Below are 19,492 nucleotides of genomic sequence, written 5' to 3' on the forward strand. Positions count from 1 at the left end.
TCACTTGACCTCGGGGCACATTCCAGAATGAGGCCATGGCCAAAAATAGGACCCAGGAACCCTGCCACCTATCTTGCTTATATTAATCACACATTCTCAGAGAAGGAGAGAGACTTTAGACTCTTTGGGGAAGTGGAAAGAGAAGGAAGAGACCAAATCAGGAAGTGGAGCTGAAAAAAAGGAGGGAAGGAGGGAAGACCCCCGAGAAACCCCTACACAGCCTTGCGGTCAAGCAGTGCACTTCATGCCCTTGGTCCCAGGACCCTTCAGCAAATCTATTATGAGATCAGTGAGCTGGGCCTACAGACCTCCCGGATCCTGTAAGCAATGATGCTGGCCTGGGGTCAGCGCGAGCACAGAGGAGACCGAGACTTGGAGGAGAGTGCTCATGCAGCCTGGGGGACAGCGGAGGCTTCCCCAAGGAGCTGGTCTTGAAGGATGAGTAGGCATGAGGCTGATGTCTCGCTCAGGAATCTAGGCCATGACTGTTTATGTGTGCAATACAAATACCATGTCACATGGCAAGGCCATAAGACAACCCTAGGGCGCTGTCCGGACAGCTGACAGGAGGCAGGCTCTTTGGAGATATTTGGGGTCCTGATGGGATTTCACACTGCCCCGGTCGTGTGTGTGTGTGTGTGTGTGTGTGTGTGTGTGTGTGTGTGTCTGGAGAGAGAGATGGAGGGAGCAAGGGAGGGAGAGACAGAGAGAGAGAAGGAGGGGGAGGGAGGGAGCGAGACACGCTGGGAGAAACAACGTAATAAGAGCACTAAGAACTCCGAAGTCTGCTAGGTTCAAGTCTTGGCTCTACCGTTAGCTGCCAGGTGCTCTTGGGCAAGTTTCTTATTCTCCTAGCCTCAGTTTTCCCACCTATAAAATAGAATCCTGTCTCATACAGCTGTGATGGGGATGACAAGAGATGATATCCATCTACCTGGCCACGTAGTAAGTGCCCGCTCGGTGTGGGCGCTGTAACAGGACAGTTGGACGCAGGCCGTTCTCCCAGCTTAAAGGAATCACCACGTGGCTATGTGTTTGTTCTCGCTGTTCCCTCCTCAGTTTCCGCCCCTCGTCCCTGCTCTCTGGCTCCATACTCCAGGGGGTGACATCAGACTATGGAGCAGCTGGCCGGACAATGGAGCAGAGTGTCCTAGGAGGCCGCCGGAGGTGCTGGGGGAGGCAGAGGGTGGAAAAAGCCAAGCCGCCCTGCCCCAGAGGCCTTGGGGCTGGTCTGGAGATGGCGGCACCATACTAGGCCTCCGAGGAGGTAAACAGAGAGATGGACAGAACGAGGGGGTGGGGAGAGAATGGCAGAGGAAGCCAACAGCTGCAAGGCGGGGAGGAGTGAGAGTCCAGTGTAGACAGAAAGCAGGTAAGTCTGGCCTCGGACCTGAGGGATGGCTTAATTCTTGTATGCCCTGGGCCCAAGCAGGGGCAAATCTCTGAGATGGGGTGGGGTGGCCTCCCCAGGTTACCTGGCAACCAGGCCCTGGGAATTCAGTTGTGTCTTTGCTGAGTACATACTCGATGTCTGTTCTTGTGTAAGCTCTCGCCAACAGAGGATGGAGACTCAGGCTTGGTTTCCAGGACAGAAAAATAAATGCCACATAGTAGGTACAAAGTTATAATAGACTCCAAACCAATCGTTCCTTAAGTGCCCATATTTTCTGAACAGCAAATCAGCCTGTGTGAGGTGGTCAGTTTGGATGTACTCTGTGAGCCACAGAATAAAATATTCGAAGCTGTGTGGTCACTGGACCTGTGAAACCCAGAGCCCAGAGGATGGGGGGAGGCCTTAGACCCTGGGGGTCCACTCTTGGCCAGAGAGCTGTTGAGGGTGAGGAGGAGGCCCAGGGGCTGCCATCTGTGCCAGGCTCTGTTTCCTAGGCTTTCCCTTTTGACAAGGTTAAAAGGGTCAAGCTCCCAAGTCTCTGTAAAGAGCTCTTACTACCCTCTGTTTTACAGATAAGGAAACTGAGACTCAGAGAGACACTGGATAACTGTCAGAGCCCAGATTCAGATCTCAGAGGCCTCTGACTCCACAGGCTGGGCTTTCTCACTCTGCCAGGCTGGGGTTGGAATGAGACAGGGACCCCAGGTCTGGAGCTGTGGGTGGCTGTGAGCTCGTAAGAGGGAGCCCTGAGACTGGACTCTTCTGAACCTCACATCTCCACCAGGTAACCACAGGGATCAGGCCCCACAGCTGTGCAAGCATGGGGAAGATGGGAGGTGACAGGGGTGGCATGTCAACATTCACCGCCTCAGTCTCTAAGGTAATGTGCTGTTTCTTGGGACACCTCAGCCTAGAGGCAGGTGCAATAGAATGTCCCCAAGCCTCTGAGGGTGGGTAAGGAGCTGCGTCCTCTCCTCCCTGGTTCCCTGACGTGAGCAGGGAGGGACCTATAGTCTGTGCTCACACCTTTATGGTGGCTCAGTTGTATGCTCAGCATTTTTCCAGTGGTGACTTGAGAAGTTCCCACTCCTCTGGCTTCTCTTCTCTTCCAGGGAACAGCTTGTCTTCTTGATCCGGCTCCTCCTTATTGCAGGGAATTTTCTCTAAGGAGGGCTGGGCTGGGCTGGCCTGGGCCAGGCCTAGATTCCTCCTCTGGGCGGTGGCCCTGGAAGACCCAGGAAAGTGGGTAGGGGACAGGTAGGTAGGTATCTTTTGTGCTTAGCTGGCTTCCAGCCTGGGGGACAGACAAGCTGTGGGGCGTGCCATGGCTCCATGTTCACGAACACACCTGCAGGCAGGGGAGTAGCCATGAGTATCAGAGACCCAAGGTGCTGCTGTGCCCATCCTGGGAACCGAGCCACATGCTCTGAGCGCACCTGGGGCTTTGGAACCAGGCCTCGCCCAGAGGCCCCCAGTGGGTCAGCGTTGGGCAGCCCGGCCCTTCCTGCCCCACTCCTATCTCCTATACCTTTGCACCTCGAAATCTGACACTGTCCATGGTGGGGAGGCGGGGTCTGGAGTCTGCCCTTGGCCCACCATCTTGTCGTGATGAGGTAAAGGACTGAGATACAAGTCAGGAAACCTGGGCCTAACTAAGGCCGCACCTTCCCTTCCCTGTGTTAAGTCACCTGGCTCCTCGGGCCTCGGTTCTCCCGTGCCTAATTCACAGAGACATAGTGACCACCACAGTTCAGGAGCCTCAGGGCTGCCAAGTGGGTCGGATTTTAGTAGTGTTCCTTCATCACCCGGATATGATCCCATTGGCCAGACTGCCCTCCTGCATGGTCACCGAAACAAGTGACACCGCCCACCCACCCCCGCCCCTCTCCCACACATAGTGTTCAAACAAATCACACAAGAAGGCCTATGACATTATGAGCTTTTAATTGGTATCTTCTTCCCTATATTTGAGGAAGAAACACAGATGCCCCACAATGACCTTCTTCGGCTTGGGAAGGGCATGGGCAGAAGGAAGGGCTGAGGGGGACTGAGGGGCAGAAGTAGAGCTGACAATGGGTTTCCCAAATCCTTTATCTAGTGGTGGGGTGGCTCGCCCTGCACAGGAAATGCAGAACCAACAAGCTGCGACGCATTCCCCAACCTGCCATCTCAGTCACCTAGAGCCTCCCTCCAGGTCCCCGCAGCTCCTGAGTCCACCACCAGATGGGGGCATCGAGCAGCATGCCTTCCCTTCCCATTCCTTCACCGACCCCTTCCCTGCCTGCTTTTCCGCTTCCTCTCTTCCTCCCGAAAACAGATCCTGGGGCTTCTATCTGCTTGATGTCCAAGGAAGTCAGTGTCAGATGAAAGCGCACTGTCTGTCAAACGAAGCCACTTGACAGCAAGAAGTGCCAGCCAAGGGTCTACTTGCAGGGAACCCCAGGATCTAGACATTTGTGTTCAGTCACCATGAACTGGGCAGCTAACAGCTCTCTGTGGTCCTAGCACCTGGCACCCAGTAAATGTTCAAAAAAGTGTCTGTTGGTTCGGGCTGAACATATCTGAATCAATAAATGAGGAGATGAAACATGAGAACCACGAGAGACATGGATTCTGCCGGTGCTGTGGTGGCCTCAGAGACCGCTGGGCCAACTTGACTGACCGAAGTGCCAGCCGACCAACACCCACAAGCACCTGGCCAGCAGCCTTCCCTCCGGGCAACTTGTGTGCTGGGCTGGACCAGGCCTCCTGCTTCCCACTGCCCACGACCCGAGGTGGTCTCTTCTCACAGCGGCCTGAGGGCTGTGGAGAATTTGTCCAATGAGTCCGTAGACCCTCCTTTTCTCTCCCATCTACCCCTTTTGCAAATCAATTCCTTCCATGATGCCTGTGACCGCCATGCAGCTGCCATCTCTAGAACCCTGGCTGGAAGACTGGCTGGGGGCAGGGCAGCTGGCAGAGCCAGGGGTGGGGGTGTGGGGGGGCGGCCAGCAGAGAGAGGAGGATAATGCCTACACAGACTGGTCATCAGGAATAACTCGCAGGTGTCTATTGATTTATCTTTTTGTTTCCCTCAGCTATAAAAGTACGGACCCCTTATCGAACCCAAAGAATAGAAGTTGATCTAAAACCCTCTGGTGGCTTTTTTCTGACGTGTTGATTGATATTTCTCTGTTGGCCTAAGAATGTCAAATCTGACATTGCCCAGTTTACCAACTGAGGGGAGTCAGGGTAGGTAGGGGGGAGAGGGCTGGGAGGGGGGTGGCTTCAGTGTGAGCCCAGGAACTCCTTGAGGACGTCACAGGTCTTCTTGTGCATGACCTCACGCAGCTTCCTCACCCGCCGAGGGCTGGACGCTCCCACAAAGCTCTCGGGCCGCAGCATGGCCATGCCGCCATCCACCTCCCCCATGATGATGAGTGGCGTCTCGCCCACCGTCACATTGGGGCAGGGGCAGGTCCAGTCCACGTGGAGCAGAGTGACCTCGAGCGGCTCCCGGCCCAGGAACTTGAGGCCCATCTTCTCATCCTTCAGAACCTCGTCCACGGTCACCAGGGCACGACCTGAGTCGGGCTCCTCAGTCAGCTCGGAGACGCGGCCCAAGATGACAAAGTCACTGCGACAGAAGCTGGTCACGAGCTTCTGCCTCGGCTTGCAGGCGCGGCAGCGCTGGTCCCCCCGAGGAAAGGGGCAGGCCTCCTCGCAGGCCTCACGGCTTCCGAAGTTGTTGCCATTGCCCTCGCAGCCCCCGTAGACGAAGGACTGGCACTGGCCCGTCTGGCTGTTGTAGGCCCAGCGGGGTGCGTAGGCCTTGCAGGGCCCCTGCAGGGCGGGCAGGCTGCACACGGCCAGCGGCCCGCTCATGCAGGCCAACATGCAGGCCTCATAGGTCTCAAAGTGGTTGCGGTTGCGATGACAGTGGCCGAAGGTGAAGGTGAGGCAGTTGTTGGCCTGGGCGTCGAAGTGCCAGCGGGTCTGCTCCTCGCCACAGTCCTCGCTGTCTGGGGGCTTCAGGCACTCGGACGCAGGCAAGGCCGTGCCGTTGGGACTGCTCTGCGAGGTGGCCGCGGCCTGACCGCCCCTGACCACCGACAGCGGGAAGTCGGCGCGCAGGACGCCGGCGGCATTGCGGGCCGTGCAGGTGTAGATGCCGGCGTCCTGGAGCTGGGCGTTATAGATGACCAGCTGGGCAATGTTGGTGACCACCACGTTGCCGCGGACGTGGTTGGGCCTCATGACCACGTTCTCCCGATCCTCCAGCTGCTTCTCCCAGGTGATCTCGGGCCGGGGCCGGCCCACCACGTCACAGAGGAAACTCACTGTCTCGCCTACAGTGACAGACTGGTGCACCGGGTGGTTGAGCAGAGCTGGGGCCACCATGTCCAAGCCTGGGGTCTCTGGGGAAGCTGTGGTGGGGTGCACGGTGGTCTCAGGTGGCGGGGGGCTGGTGTTGGGCCAGGTGAAGTGATAGCGGCAGGTGACGACGGCCAGCGTGATGCCCTTGGAGCAAGCCTCAGCGTCCATGTAGCAGCGGTTATAGTAGGTGAGGCCGTCCGAGGCGCAGGTAAAACTGGGCTCCTTCTCGCAGCGATCTTTGCACTTACACACGGGCTGGCCATCCCAGATGTCACACTCAGACCCCTGCTGCAGACACATGAAGTGGTCGCACGTGGCCTCCTTAGGCATGCCCACCGGGCCCTTCTTGCCTTTCACGTCCATGTACCGGGCTGCCACACAGCTTTTGGTCCCACACACGTTGGGGCAGCACTTCTCATAGGTCTCACATTCCTGGAGAGAGCCAGATCGAGAGACCTGAGTGAAGAGGAGAAGAAAGAGAGGACAGGCTGCCCCCACCTTGCCCTGTGGTTTCTGTGGACGGGATGTAACACGTGCTCCCCTGTCGTGAGCAAAACATTTTGATAATAATAATAGCTGAGGTATACAGAGCACTTGACTATTTTCCAGGCCCTCTTCTAAGAATGTCAACATATTTAATGCTCATCGCAAGCCTACGAGGTGGCTATACCATTATCTCCACTTCCCGGATGATGATAACCAAGCCACAGAGAGATTAGGTGACTAGCCCAAGGTCACACAGCCAGCAGTGTGGGAAGAGGTAAGCTACATCCCTCTCAGAGGGAAAGTTTTCTTAGTACACTTTATAGATGAGAATGCAGAGCCCCAGAGGGGTGACTCCAAGCTCACAGGGCTGGGACGTGGTGGGAAAGGGCTTCGAGCTCCAGGTGGAGGGGATTCCGAAAGGAAGTTTTTTCTTCCACATCATATAGTGACCATGAATGAGGTCTAGGTAGGAACAAATGCTTTTTTGTTTTTTTGTTTGTTTTGGTTTTTTTTCCATTGGGGTGAGGATGTCCTGGCCTAATTAAAGAGGTCACACCAAACGCTGAGAAGGGACAGTGGGAAACGGCTGGGACAGTTGTTCAAGGCTATCCACACACACATCAAGAGTGGAGCTCTGATGAGGGCCCACAGACCCAGCCTCGTCCAAAGCCAGGAGGAAGATGCAGGCGGGACAGGCCCAGGACGCCCGGTCTCACCACTGTAGGCCATTCCAGACCCCAGCGCTCAGTTCCAATGTGGGGGACATTTCACGGGGAAATCAACAAGAGAAAAAGTCCACTTGTGTGACAAAGGTCGGCAAGGCCGTCAGAGAGGACTTACCAGGCTGTAATTCCCTCTGATTCTCTGTGGAGCCATGTAAGGCATTAGCTTAATTCCTCGAAATTAGCAGCATGCTCAGGGGCTGACACAAACAAGGACTTCACGTGGTGTTTTCAACAATAACACATCGTACCCACTGGGCTGGCAGGCGCAGCTCCTAATCCTCTGCCCTGGTAGTAGCTCTGTGAATTACTCCCCACCAGGGCTGGCCTCTTGTGGTTCCGACTATTCTTCCAGCCTCTGACATTCCACATCAGCTAAGAGGGGGAAAGGTCCCCCACCAGGGCTGGCTGTGCAGTCTGCCCTGCCCGCTCAACTTGTTTACTGTTTTCCCCCTCTCGGCTCAGAATGGGGACTTTGTTTTGCAGCCCTTGCTGGGCGTAGGCTTCTAGGCCACACCAGAGCAGGTTCTGGGACATGGCTGGGCAGATCTCAGCTGGGGTCTGAGGGAGAGAGACCGAGTGAGGGGAACTAGGAGCAGGCAGGAGCACCTGCTTCTCAGCCTGAGGGTCATTAGATTCCCTAAGCTCCTCAGGACTCAGAGGTCCATGAAAGCCTGGGTCGTCAGGGACCAGGGGAAAGGTACTTCTGGGCACAGGAAACCTAGAGATGATCCTTAGAATGGTTTTCCTTCGCTGAATCCCCAGTCCCATACAGGTACCTTCTCCCCAAGATACGGTAAGTCAGCCAGAGTCTCACTGTCCCTAAGCCCCACCTGATTTATCCATCCTCAGCCAGTGAAACAGGCCTCCCTGTAAATGTAGCCAACCAAGAACACGAACTCAGCAGCATGGGGGTGCTCCACCACCCCTCTGCGCCCCTTATCCTCCTTTCCCTCGGCACCACCATTGCTCACTGGCAGTGCGTCTGGCCTGAGAAGCCTGTGAATTGTCCCCGGAGCGCTGTGAGGCACAGGCCACTCTCTCTAGGGTGATCTTGTGCTCTACCGTGAGTTACGTTAGTTTGGCAGAAGAAGCACCAGGGTCGCTCATGTTCCCTGATGATATCCAGCCCAGTCCTGAGCCTCAGGAGCTGGCCGGGCCAGCGGGGAGTGCCTCTGCACAGGCAGGCACCAGATACCAGCAGGCTCTTCGCCCCTGGTTGGAGGGTATGACAGGAATGGCCCTTGGACCCCAGAGCTGGGAGAGAGCTGTCCTCAAATCAGGCCTGCCCTGCTTGCTGCAGGATGCTCTGATGAGAGCAGGAAGGAGGACCGAGGAATCTGGCCGGTCAAAATTTAGTCCACTTCCTCCCAGGGACACCCAGGCAGTCTATTCAGAGCTGTCCCTGCCTGCCATCATTGTCAGCCTGGTCTGTTCTCGGGGTCAGGGTTCAAACCCCTGGAGTGGTGGTCTGGGACCTGACGAAGCCTCAGCTTTGTTGTCAGACTGACGTGGGTTCCAAGCGCGGCCCTCCCATCCCTGGCTGTTGGACCTTGTGCTGCTCACTGCACAGTAGCGAGTGTCGGCTCTCACCTGTCAACAGGCTACTGACACAGGTGCCTGGCATAGTCCTGACTCAGAGCAGCCCTCAGCAAACATGAGAGCAGGAATTCCAGGGTTTCCTGTCCCTGGCGAACTTGGACATCACATTCATCTCTCTTTCTAGTCCTTGGAGTTAGATAGACATCATACTTTGCTTCAATAACTCCACGTGGCCTGGGGCACACGTTCCTTCACCCCGGGCCCCCCGGGGCACCCGCCATCCCCACTTCCTGGCTCCCACTCTCCCTCACTAACACACTCATGTGGTCATCTCAGGCTTCTGGATTCCCACTCACCTGGTCCGTCTCACACTCCCGCTTGCAGGTGCTCTGGGCATCCACCCAGAGGTTGGGGTTCATGTCGTTGGGGCAGATGCCAGCGTGGGAATAGCGGATGGGTGGCAGTGCCAGGCCTCTCAGGGGTACCCCGGGCAGGAGCAGCAGCAGCAGCGCTGCCACCCGTCCCCAGCGGGACAAGAACCGGCGGCACCCCAGGGCCCTCATGGTGTGGTCAGCAGTGGCCAGAGACCTCCCCTGCAGTGCCACCAGGGGATGGGGCCCGCCAGGGACTTCTCAGGGGCCGCAGACACCTGCCCTCGGCCCCCCGGCAGGCTTCCTTGCTGTTAGTGAGGCTCCAGCAGCCGCAGCTGCCTCCACCAAGTCAGTGGAGCCCGCTGGGTTGTGCCGCTTCAGAGAAAAGAAAGGTCTCTGCAAGGAAACCCCCTCTCCTGAGCCTGTGGGGAAGGGAGCTGCGGCAGGGGCCCGAGGCCGGATTTATATCCTGGGCGCCACCCGCGTGGGAGCGAGCTAACCTGATGCCTGTCACAGGCGGGCTGCTGGCTCCTCTGTCCCGTGGCTGATCACAGACTTGTTGCAGAAGGGGAAAAAAAAAAGCTGGAAGCAGTTTAGGCGGCGTATCTGGCACGGTGGGACACCTGCTTGTTTTTGACTCCAGGAGGCCTTTAACCCCTTCAAGGGCCAGAAATGGCATGTGTTTTGGGGGGAGCTGGCTCCAAGACACTCAAGCTCACTGTAAAGGAGAGGTTTGTTTCCCTTTCCCCCAGCTCCTGGGCCGGGCCCCCTCCTCCCCTCGGCCACCTCTGAAGAACACACGATCGCTTGTTACGCGGAGGGACCTGCAGGCCCGGGGCTAGCATCGCCCTGCCCGACAGTACATTTGAGAGCAAATGACGTGGAAAAACAACAAGTTCACGGCCATTCCAGGGCGGGCCTGAGCAGCGGCTGTGCTGTGTAAGCCGACTCCCACCCTAGCTCCAGGTCCCTTTGTGGGGGGCGTGCGCGGGACAGCTCCCTATCTCTCTGCCCAGGGCCGTTTGCATCTCAAGTTCCGACTTGGGCAATTTCTCCCCAGATCATTCCAGACACACATAGCAGATATGCTCCGGCTCCCCGGCCGCAGGGACGGCCACTTTCCTCACTCCTCCACTGACTGACACACTCATGGCTCCAGAAGAACCTACGCGGTGACGGCGTCTCACGGTGGCGCTGGGCGGCCGGGCTGCGCTCGCCGATGGCTCAGACGGCTCACGGCTGCATCCGGTGAGCTCCTGCGGGTGCCAGGCACTTTTCGGTTGTCTCATTTCCCCCCACTTTACCAAGGAGTTTTCCGGCCCAGAGACAGCGAGGGACGTGCCCAAGGTCAGCCGCAGTAAGCAATGATAGTGATACGAATTGCTAATATTTACTGGGCTCTTCCTTAGTGCCAGGCTTTCTGTACGCGTCATCTCATTGATTCCTCACAATAAACTGTACCTTCATTTTAGATTTGAGGAAAGGATACACAGAGAGGCTAAGCACCTCGCCTGTGCAGCACAGCTACGGCGACCCCACCATTAATACAGGGAAACAGGGACCCCAGCTCGTGGGGCTCAGGCAGGGGCCTCTGGAAATCACCCCGCCCACCCCCTTCTGTTGGAGCTGCTGTCAAGGTACATCCCAGACTCTGGTTTTTACAGGCTGGGCAAGAGGTTTATGACACATCGGGGGATATATTTGTGGAGAAGGCTGGGAAAAGAGTCAGAAGCTGCCTGGGCGGGGACAATTTCTCTCCCATTTGGGAGGAAATGGCTTCTATCTAAAATGCCGCTGAAAAGTGAACAGGCTATGTTTTTTCACTGCTCACTCGATCCCCAGGTGGTGAGAGGTGGAGAGGCAGATCCCTGGGAGAGAGAGGGGCACCTTGTCAAAGATAAACCATAAAGGATTTGGGGAGCAGCATCTGGGGAGCAGGATTTGGGGATGGTGGATGGGGTGGGCACAGAACCTGTCAGAGCCAGTAGGGACCAAAAGGGTCCCCAGCAGTGTTGTCATTTTATAGATGGGGAAACTGAGTCTTGAAACCCAGACCCACCCTTTCCCAGGTCCACTCTTCCCTTCAGAGCGACAGTTCGCCATCCAGTGTGGCTGGGAAAAGGCAGCACAGCCTCTTTTCCCACCTCGCAGGCTTTTCCTCTTCCTCACAGGGTGGTATGTTGCCTTCTCCCCGCCCGGGCCAGTTCCTTTCCGTCGTGTGGGTCATTCTGCAAGATCTGTCTTTTCTGCTTACGTCAAATTGCTAATGAAGGGTGTCAGATCCTAATCCCCTAAATTATTGGAATAAATTTCCCTCCAAGGCCGGTCCCGGTAACGCAGCCAGACAGCAGGCAGCGCCGGCTACTTTGAATTCCCTGTAATTTTATAAACTCGTGTTGCAGCTGCTCGAAGTGGGGCCTCAGCACACACTTGACGATCACAGTCTGGGCAGCCGCCTTTGACATCACAAAGGGAAATAGACGGTGACATATTTCTAAGCAGGACTTCTAAAAATTGTCAGAGCCTCATTACATGAGATGTATCCAGGGAGAGGAGGCTGATTTCTGGGGAGTGATTCAAGACCCTTAGAGAGAGCAGAGGAGCTGGGGAGAGATGGAGGGGCACAGAGCAGAGGTAGAGGGAGGGGGCCATCGGCGGAGCGGGGGAAGCTGTCCTCCCAGCCGGCTGCTCCGGGTAGAGGGAGAAAGCCCTCGCCCAGCTCCGTCCTGTAGAGAGCCACGGCCTCTCCCTCCCAGGGCCCCACTCCTGGCCATTCTGCTCTGAGAACTCTCAAAACAGCATCAGGGAAGAAGTGGCCCTAGAACACTCCAGCTCTCTCAACCCTTCCAAGTCTCCCACCAAAACACAGCTCAGAATAATAAATAACATCTGATCAGGGCTCAGAGCCCACACAGCGTTTTCACCAACATCATCACCGCTGACCCTCATGCCAGCCCCAGGAGGGAGCTCGGGAGAGGTTGCTGAGAGCTCCAGTGTATGGGAGGAAACCGAGTCACAGGGAGGTTAGGCTGGGCCTGCTAGGAGTCCCATAACTCATGGCCTCCTCTCCCAGACCCCGGTCCTGTGCTCTTTCCACAACCCTGTGTAAGCTTCCAGCCCCTCCGGAAAGGGCCCCGCTGCCTTCCTGCCAGCCCTGCCTGTTTATAAGCTGTTCTGGGAGTGCTTTGAAGTCTCCTCCTCCTGTGCCTTCCTTCCCACAGTCCCCCGGGGCCCAGCCACTGGACTCTGTCTCCCTCACACTCTTCTCTGATGGGCGGCATGGACCCCACCCTCACCAAACCCCTGGGACCGAATGAGGGTTCAGCTGCCCACTCCCACCGTTCTCCAAGATACCCCTCCATCAGAGCGGGTCTCCGGGAATTAGAGCCTGGATTGGATAGGGCAGACCTGGATAGGGTGTTCCTTGACTTTCACCCTCTCCAAGGACATCAGGCACAGCTCGGTTAGAAAGAGGGCTAGGCTCTGACTTCCATTCAGAAGAGCCTCCAGCCCGTATCACTGTTAAAAGGCAGAGGAACCACGGACCCTTCATACCCTCCATGGTGAGTTCAAGGCCTCGTCTAGGTGCAGCCAGCAGGATGTCACCACGGGCAGTAAACTCTAGGTGACCTTGACCTCAAGTTCACCCTTAGCATAACAACTTCTGAGCCACTAGGGCCTTGACAGGATAACGCAGCTGACACCATTTCTGAAATCAGCCAGGCCTCTCCCAGCCTGGAGGCCTTAGCCGCACACATGGCGGGGACACCCGGAGACCCACAGAGACCCACGGAGACACCACGCACGCATCCCAGATGCCACGTCACTCCCGTCACGTCACAGACCTAACCTCTTACTTCTCACAGCATCTCCTCCCTCTTGCCCTACTCGATGTTTTTTTAAAGCACCTACTCTGTGCTAAGTTCTGGGCACATAGAGATAGATACAGTCCTTGTTCACAGAGCAGTCTCCGCCAGAAGACAAGCATGCACGAGCACGATAGAAGAGTCAAAACACTGACTTGGGGGTCGTGCACGCGCTGGGAACAGGAGGAGGGAGAGAGGCCTGGGGTTGTTGTTGCACAGCTGTGACCTGGGTGGGTCTTGAAGTCTGCGCAGGAGCCTGCAAGACAGAGCGGAGAAGGCAGTTTCCTGCACTTCTCCTCGGAAAGGCCTGGCCCACAGCACAGCCTGCTCAGCCAAGGCCCTCCCTCTGCAGGGCCCAGGCCTCCGGAAAAGGGGGATGAGAGAGAAGCCAATAGGTTTAGGAGATGGGGTGGGGGTGGGAGCTGCAGGTCTTGCCTCCACGTGGGGCAGCCCCAGGAAAGTCGAACCAGCAGCTCATTCTGGTCCACCCTGCTTGGGCCCCCAGACCTGAGGCAGCCACTCTTTCTCCTGCATGGATAGGGGAGGCCAACCCTCTGGGATGCTCCCTGCCCTTATCCTGCCATTTCAACATATTCAGAGAGGAGAAGGATTTGAGGAGCAGGGATTGGGGTACTGGGGAGAAGTCCTTAGTGAGGGCACTCAGATAGGTTCTCAGAGGTCCTGGGCTGCCTCTGCTAAAGGCAGCGACCCAAGCCAGGGAATTCAATAAAGCTGGCAGCTCATTACCCAGCTGGGGACCCCCTGCCCGAGCGGCCGTGGGCCTGGGTTACATTACAGGGCTGTGTGAACTCTCCCCTTGGAGTGAGACGGCACCAGGCCTTGGAATAATTACGGGGCCTCAGCAGATGGTGGAGGCGGAGGACGGGGGAGGCCTTCAGCTGTGGGACATGTGACCTGCCAGCATCTGTGCAGAGCAGGACATGGGAGGGTCCACACTGGGCCCCAGGGGAGGCAGCACTGAATCAAGCGCTGAGAGATACCAGAGTGGCCGTGGTGGGCCATGGCCCGGTGCCCGGGGCCAGCCCGGCCTCCTTTAGGCTCCTGCCTGGGCCAGGGGTCCTGCTGCTGGGGCCCAGTCTCTAGAAGCTGGAGTGTGGTGTCTGATCTGCATGTCACGAAGCCAGATACAACAGCACAATTCTGGATACCTTCGAGCCCTCGAACACCCTCCTGGAAAGTTGGGCATCAAGGTGCTCAGTGGACTTCAGACCTGTGTTAGCCCTGTGCAGCTCCGTGACACTTGGGTTGAGCACCATGCAGGGACCCAGGAGTACAGGGTTCTCACCCTGGTCTGTCATTAACCTTCTCTGCGACCACCTCCATGCCCCCATCTGAGGCCCCTGTCAGCCCTCTCCTCTCTGATCCCATGTCCTGATTCCTCCGGCTTTGCCTTGATGGAATCAGCTTCAAACAGCCCTGAGCAGCTCTCAGCCAAGACAAACATGGGAGAGCAGAAGCCAGAAGGCTGAGGGGGTGATGCGGGACTGGCGTCGGTTCCACCACTCCGCTCTGCTGTGGGGGGAGCAAGGGCCCCTGTTTCCACTTTTCCCAGGCCTGAGGGTTCAGTAGGAATAATACAGATAGGGGCACGGCCTCCCTCCCACTTAGGCCTCCCCTATCCTGGAAGCTCCCTTTGGCTACTCAACTCTCCACACTCCTGAACTCCTGCCCTCTCTGCCTCACTGTTCTTTTCCTTTGGATGAGAGAAAGATGAGAAGGCCTCAGACTTTGGGTCTCCCTGTTTACCTGCACGCTGGGCGCACATATTCTCTGAAACCAAACACAACCCTAATACCACTTCACAGTACAAAATGTACAGAGACTAGGGCAGGTTTGGGGGAAATGAGAAACAGGCCTGTTCCTGACTGACCGTTATTTCAAGACTTCTGGCTCAAAGAGTTTCCCTATATCTTCAAGATGAAAGCTGAAGCACTTAACCTGAACCACCATGAACTTCTGCCTCAGTTTACTTCTCTAGTCTTATCATTTGTTCTTCTCTCTCTTAAACTCTGGAAGCTGCCACATTGTTCTTTGCGATCCACAGGCTTGACTAACTCCACACAGTCCTCCCCTCACAGATGTCCTCTGCCACGGGCACTCCCCCTTCCCCTGGCCAGTTCCATCTTCTCCTGACCAGCTGCTGCCCAACCCATCTTAAAAGACACATCTTTCACGAGAGAGATCTTCCGGACCTCAGAGGCTGAGGAAGGCCCAAGCTACTTCCTCTTGGGGGTTCTTAATATAGTTTTTAAAAAGAAAAAGCAAAATAAAACAAAACAAAACAAAAGTTGGGGTCCCAGCCTGTGGCAAGATTTAAACATTCAGCACTGTCAGGACTTATGTCTGTGCCTGCGGGTGTAAACTCCACAGTTGAGGCTGTTCGTGGGTACAGCTTGGCCTGACTGCTTGTGGTACTCCAGGCATAGTTTACATGCTGTTGAAGTTATTCCTCATGAGCAAATATAATGCGTGATGCCACTAACTTTTGAGATGGTTTCTTACATAGCAATTTATAAACAGAAGAGGCATGCAGGGAGAGTGTGGAGGCCAGTTCCAGCTCATGACGATCAGGACTCAGAAACAAGAGTGCTGCCAGGTTTCCCTTTAGGGTATGAGGGGGAGCACCAGGGACTGTTAGGTCTCTGCCTGCAGCGATGCAGTGAGAGGGGCCGAGAGCGTGGGCTTAGAGAAGAGCACTGTCAACAGACCTAACATCCCCAATGCAAGGGTAATTGATGATTTACGAATTTACTCAGCAAACATTTTCAAGGAGCTACTGTGTGTCCTGTGCTATACTTAGAACTGGAGAGCTGGTGGAAAATAAGACAGATGCGGCCTCCATTTTCATGGATTTGAAATTTTGATGTAGGTTACGGATCCTAGACATATACACACTGATATAAATGACAGATTATGGAGGGTTCCCCAAGGATACATACAGGGTGCTTGATACTAGGCAACCGGGCCAAGCCGTCCTCCTCTTCCTGGCCATTTTCTTCACCTGTGAAGGGTAGGAACCCAGCTGGAGTAGACTCTACACTCCTCGCTGGCTCAGATTCCAGGGAAGAGTGTTGAAGATTAGAGCCCTGTTTCCAATTCAGAGCAGGGGTCAGGGGAGGACTTCCAGAGAAAGTGATGTTGACACCGAGCCCTGAAGGATGAGTCATGGGTAGCCAGGCAAGGAGGGAACAGCACATGCAAAAGCTGTGAGGTGGGAAGTGTCATGGAACATTCGAGGAACTGGAAGACAGCTGGGATGGCCGGAGAGGAGCAAGCCCACACAAGTCCAAGTGGGACTTGACTCAGAAGGGAGAATCTCTGACGCATGCCTTCACCACCACCAGGAGGGAGGCCCCGATTTTACCTTCCATTTAAAAACACGTTTCCTTTGCACTTTGGATTCTGTTTTGGACAAGTCTCAGGGTGGACATTTGAGAAAACAAACAAACAAGCCAAACAAACCCAGTGAACAGCTTAGTAAAGAGGAGACACAGGAGACCTCTTGGTTAGGCACTGCTCTGTCTTGCAGTCAATTGAAAACTTAAGAACCAATCACTGTGTCAGTATTCGGGCTTCTCCTGTGAGTATGAAATAAGTGAGTGGTGGAAAGCTAATGCCCACTGCATGCGGAATGGTTGGGGACACAGCTGGACACAGAATAGGGGCAGAAAATGGACCAGGCCCATTTGCAGGAGCCACCAGGGCACTTATGCCAGTGAGGAGGGAGAGTGGGGGTCTCTCTAATGCCGAACCCAAAGGGGAGGAATTTCCCCAAGACAAGTTGCTAGGTGCTGTTCCTAACTCTGACTCAGAGAAGAGGGAGTGAGCTGGAGGATAAAGAGGGGGCAGGAGATACCTATTCAGGTGAGTCAGTCTCTCCATACTTTCAGGTCTCAGCACACAGGCAGTGAGTTGAAATCTCAGATCTGTTCACCTACTCGGTTTGGTCTCAAGTACACAAGGGTCAGGGGAGGCAAAGACTCCACCACTGAGGACAGAGGGCATTAAAGTGCCTAATCTTCTTCCCCTTGGGGTTTCCCAAAGAGGAAGTACGCACACAAAAGACAAGGGCTGACAGGACTTCGTGCAGTACAACTTTCATCAATCTTGGTGTCTTGGGGGCTTAGTGTATGAGCCCCTCCCCAGTTATAAAGACGTCCAGTGAGGTAGACTCTGATTAAGAAGGGAGCTCAAGCTAGTAGTGTCAGGACAGGCTTTACCTCCCAGCCTCCTCCCCGCAGTCCAAGTCATGGGGTCAATGCTGGCTGACTGACCCAACAACCAGCCACAGATGGAGAAGAAGGTAGACCAGGAAGAGAGGATAGCCAGGCCCCCACCAGCATGCCTACCACTGGGACAATGGCTCCAGGTCTGGCTGCCACGTGGAAAAGAGAGGAAAGAGAAAGAGAAAAGGCCAGACTGCTTTCAAAGAAGAGAAGAAGCAGAGGCAGGACATGTATTAAGGAAAGGAGCCCCATTCATGAGTAAACTATGGGTGAATGTTCTTGGAACCCACTTGGTAAGATGAGCCACCCTTCCTCTCTTGCCTCCATCCTTGCCATCTTGCATCCCGTTACAACTGGGGAGGTGTCCCCCTGATTTGTGGTCAATGCTGCCATTGGTGTGTTGGATCTCTACCCCGCCCTCCCCTTTTACCTTCTTAGGAACTCGATACCAGCAATTATGCTTTCTCTTTCCCAGACACTAACCACCTCCTCTGAGCTGGATCATTTCCGTGAGCAGTTGGACATGCTCAAGTCTCTCCCACCCTAAACAAATAACAAAATCATTCTCTCAACTGCACATTCCCCCTCAATGGATAGCCCTGCCTCTTCTTGCCTTCAAAGTCAGTCTGCATCCTCTGTGTTTATTTTCTCACCTCCCAAGTCCAACTCATATTTACTCTTCCACACACTCTGGTCCAGCTTCCCACACCTCACTTTGCCAACAAACCAGCTGCTAAAGCCCCCAGTGGCTGGCATGGCCCTAAATGACACATCCAGCCCAGGTTTTCTTGATCTCTCTGCAGCATGTGACCTATTGACCACTGCTCCAATGAAATGGTCTTCTCGCTTTCTATCCACCTCCCTGGTAACTCCTCCCGCCTCTCCTTCCCCCGGACACTGTGCACAGGGGTGTGTCGAGGCCGCCTCTGTGGCCCCCTCTTCCTCTTGCACCACACAGCCCCTCCCCCACTCAGCCAGGGGTTTTCAGTGCCTGCTGCATATTAGAATCACCTGGGGAGCTTTTAAAATGTACCAGCACCTGGGTGCTCCTCTAATTAAATCAGAGTCACTAGAGCAGGGCCACATGTGGTAGCTTTAAAAGCTCCCAGGAGATTCTGAAGGTGCAGCCAGGGTTTCCAGCCACTGCCCTAGGCGACTGCTTTCCCAACCTTATATGCGCCGGTAGGCTTCAAGGTCATACCTGCAGACTCTCAGACATCCAGAAACACCTTTGCTTCCTCAAAGACATCCAGCCAGATGTCATCTCATACCAGAAGTTGATTCAGTGGTTTCTTTTCAGCTCTGGTAGAAGCCATTCCGGAGTTTAAAATGCTCTTCTAACACTAAAGCATACAGTTCTTCCTTTTGTCTAGGTATGATTTGCATATGCCTTTCCGTATCAGACTAATTAAGAGAGATATTTTCTTCTGCCTAAGAAAGACCTTCATAGCATTTCCAGAAGTGAGCTTATTAGTTTTGTCTCTCAAATTATCAGTGAAAAAAAAAAATTAGAATGCTAAAATGCTTGTGAGCAAATTAAAATTCTCCGGTTTAGCTTTCTGCTTCTCTCTCTATATCTCTCCAAGAAAACAAAGTCACTGCCTTCTGCTTTCTGATTCCCTGACCTGAGAAACTGTCCTGCTCATCCTGCCAGACTCATTCATCACACTGGAATCTGATTAGCTGTCAACCCAACCAGACTTCAAGGACTTTGAAGGCTGGAACCATGTCTTAGTCACCACTGTATGTCCCATGCCTAGCATGGCACCTGGCATAGGGCATAGTTTTGAAGAATGAATGAATGAGTGAATGAATGAATGAATGAATGACATTTTATAAGCATAGCTCACAGAATAAGCCACCACTCTGGTTGGTTCTCCTGAATGGATTCATAGAGAGGAGACACGAGCTCTCACCCCAAAAGCTATAACTGGAACGCAGACATACACCGTCTGCAGAAAGGTCACACTCCTCCTCTGGGCATGAACTTGAAGAAAGGTCTAGAGAATCTCGAGCCTGGTACACATGAGAAAAGCCTGGAGGGCTTGTGAAACTTGTCCTGATCCCATTGGGACAGGGAACTTGCCTTTCCATACGCTCCCAACTAGTTACAGACCAGAATTGGGGTACAGTCCAGCACTCCTCAGGAGTAAAGTTTCCATCACTCAAATATTTGGGAAGTGAACTGAGGACAAAACACCGAAGCAAGAAAATTCACAAAGTAGGATATGACTTCCAGGAACTAGCGCCCCCTGCTGGAGTGAGCACGAAGCCATCTATGCTGCCGACAGAGCACACAGGGACTCACCAATCTGGGAGCCTCCTTTGCAGGACAAGAAGGCCTCCTGTCTCCCCTGGGAGGTTTGGAGAAGCCGTCGGGGTAATGAAGAATGTTGGGGCTCTGAAGGACCAGGCACTGAATAATCTCACTCTGAACAATCTCAGTAATAATGATCTGTGGCTATTGGCCCCAGCCAAGTGCCCTGCAGCACCTCCCACTCTCTCCGGG

The 19,492-nt window shown here is 54.8% G+C and overlaps 1 protein-coding gene and 1 long non-coding RNA gene across 2 annotated transcripts; one reads left to right on the forward strand and one right to left on the reverse strand.

Annotated features, from left to right (window-relative positions):
- Positions 1-1,242: 1,242 nt before the first annotated feature.
- Positions 1,243-3,784, forward strand: LOC107504504. The gene is made up of 4 exons (XR_001595494.2): positions 1,243-1,372; positions 1,966-2,177; positions 2,506-2,650; positions 3,711-3,784. It is a non-coding gene; the product is annotated as an uncharacterized LOC107504504 (long non-coding RNA).
- On the reverse strand, positions 3,328-9,343 carry WFIKKN2 (WAP, follistatin/kazal, immunoglobulin, kunitz and netrin domain containing 2). The gene is made up of 2 exons (XM_016133745.2): positions 8,856-9,343; positions 3,328-6,181 (listed from the first exon to the last, which is right to left on the reverse strand). Exons 1-2 carry the CDS (start codon positions 9,060-9,062, stop codon positions 4,661-4,663), a joined length of 1,728 nt encoding a protein of 575 aa, XP_015989231.1. The 5' UTR covers positions 9,063-9,343; the 3' UTR covers positions 3,328-4,660.
- Positions 9,344-19,492: the final 10,149 nt, after the last annotated feature.

This window comes from Rousettus aegyptiacus, unplaced genomic scaffold (genome assembly GCF_014176215.1).
Source record: "Rousettus aegyptiacus isolate mRouAeg1 unplaced genomic scaffold, mRouAeg1.p scaffold_m13_p_6, whole genome shotgun sequence".
Classification (NCBI taxonomy): domain Eukaryota; kingdom Metazoa; phylum Chordata; class Mammalia; order Chiroptera; family Pteropodidae; genus Rousettus; species Rousettus aegyptiacus.

What these genes read in the sequence shown, in the direction of transcription:
- WFIKKN2 (XM_016133745.2), bottom strand. Translation starts at nt 9,062, where the DNA reads ATGAGGGCCCTGGGGTGCCGCCGGTTCTTGTCCCGCTGGGGACGGGTG. An exon ending in GGGAGTGTGAGACGGACCAG is followed by an intron (nt 6,182 to 8,855) that starts GTGAGTGGGAAT and finishes GGCTCTCTCCAG; the next exon opens with GAATGTGAGACCTATGAGAA.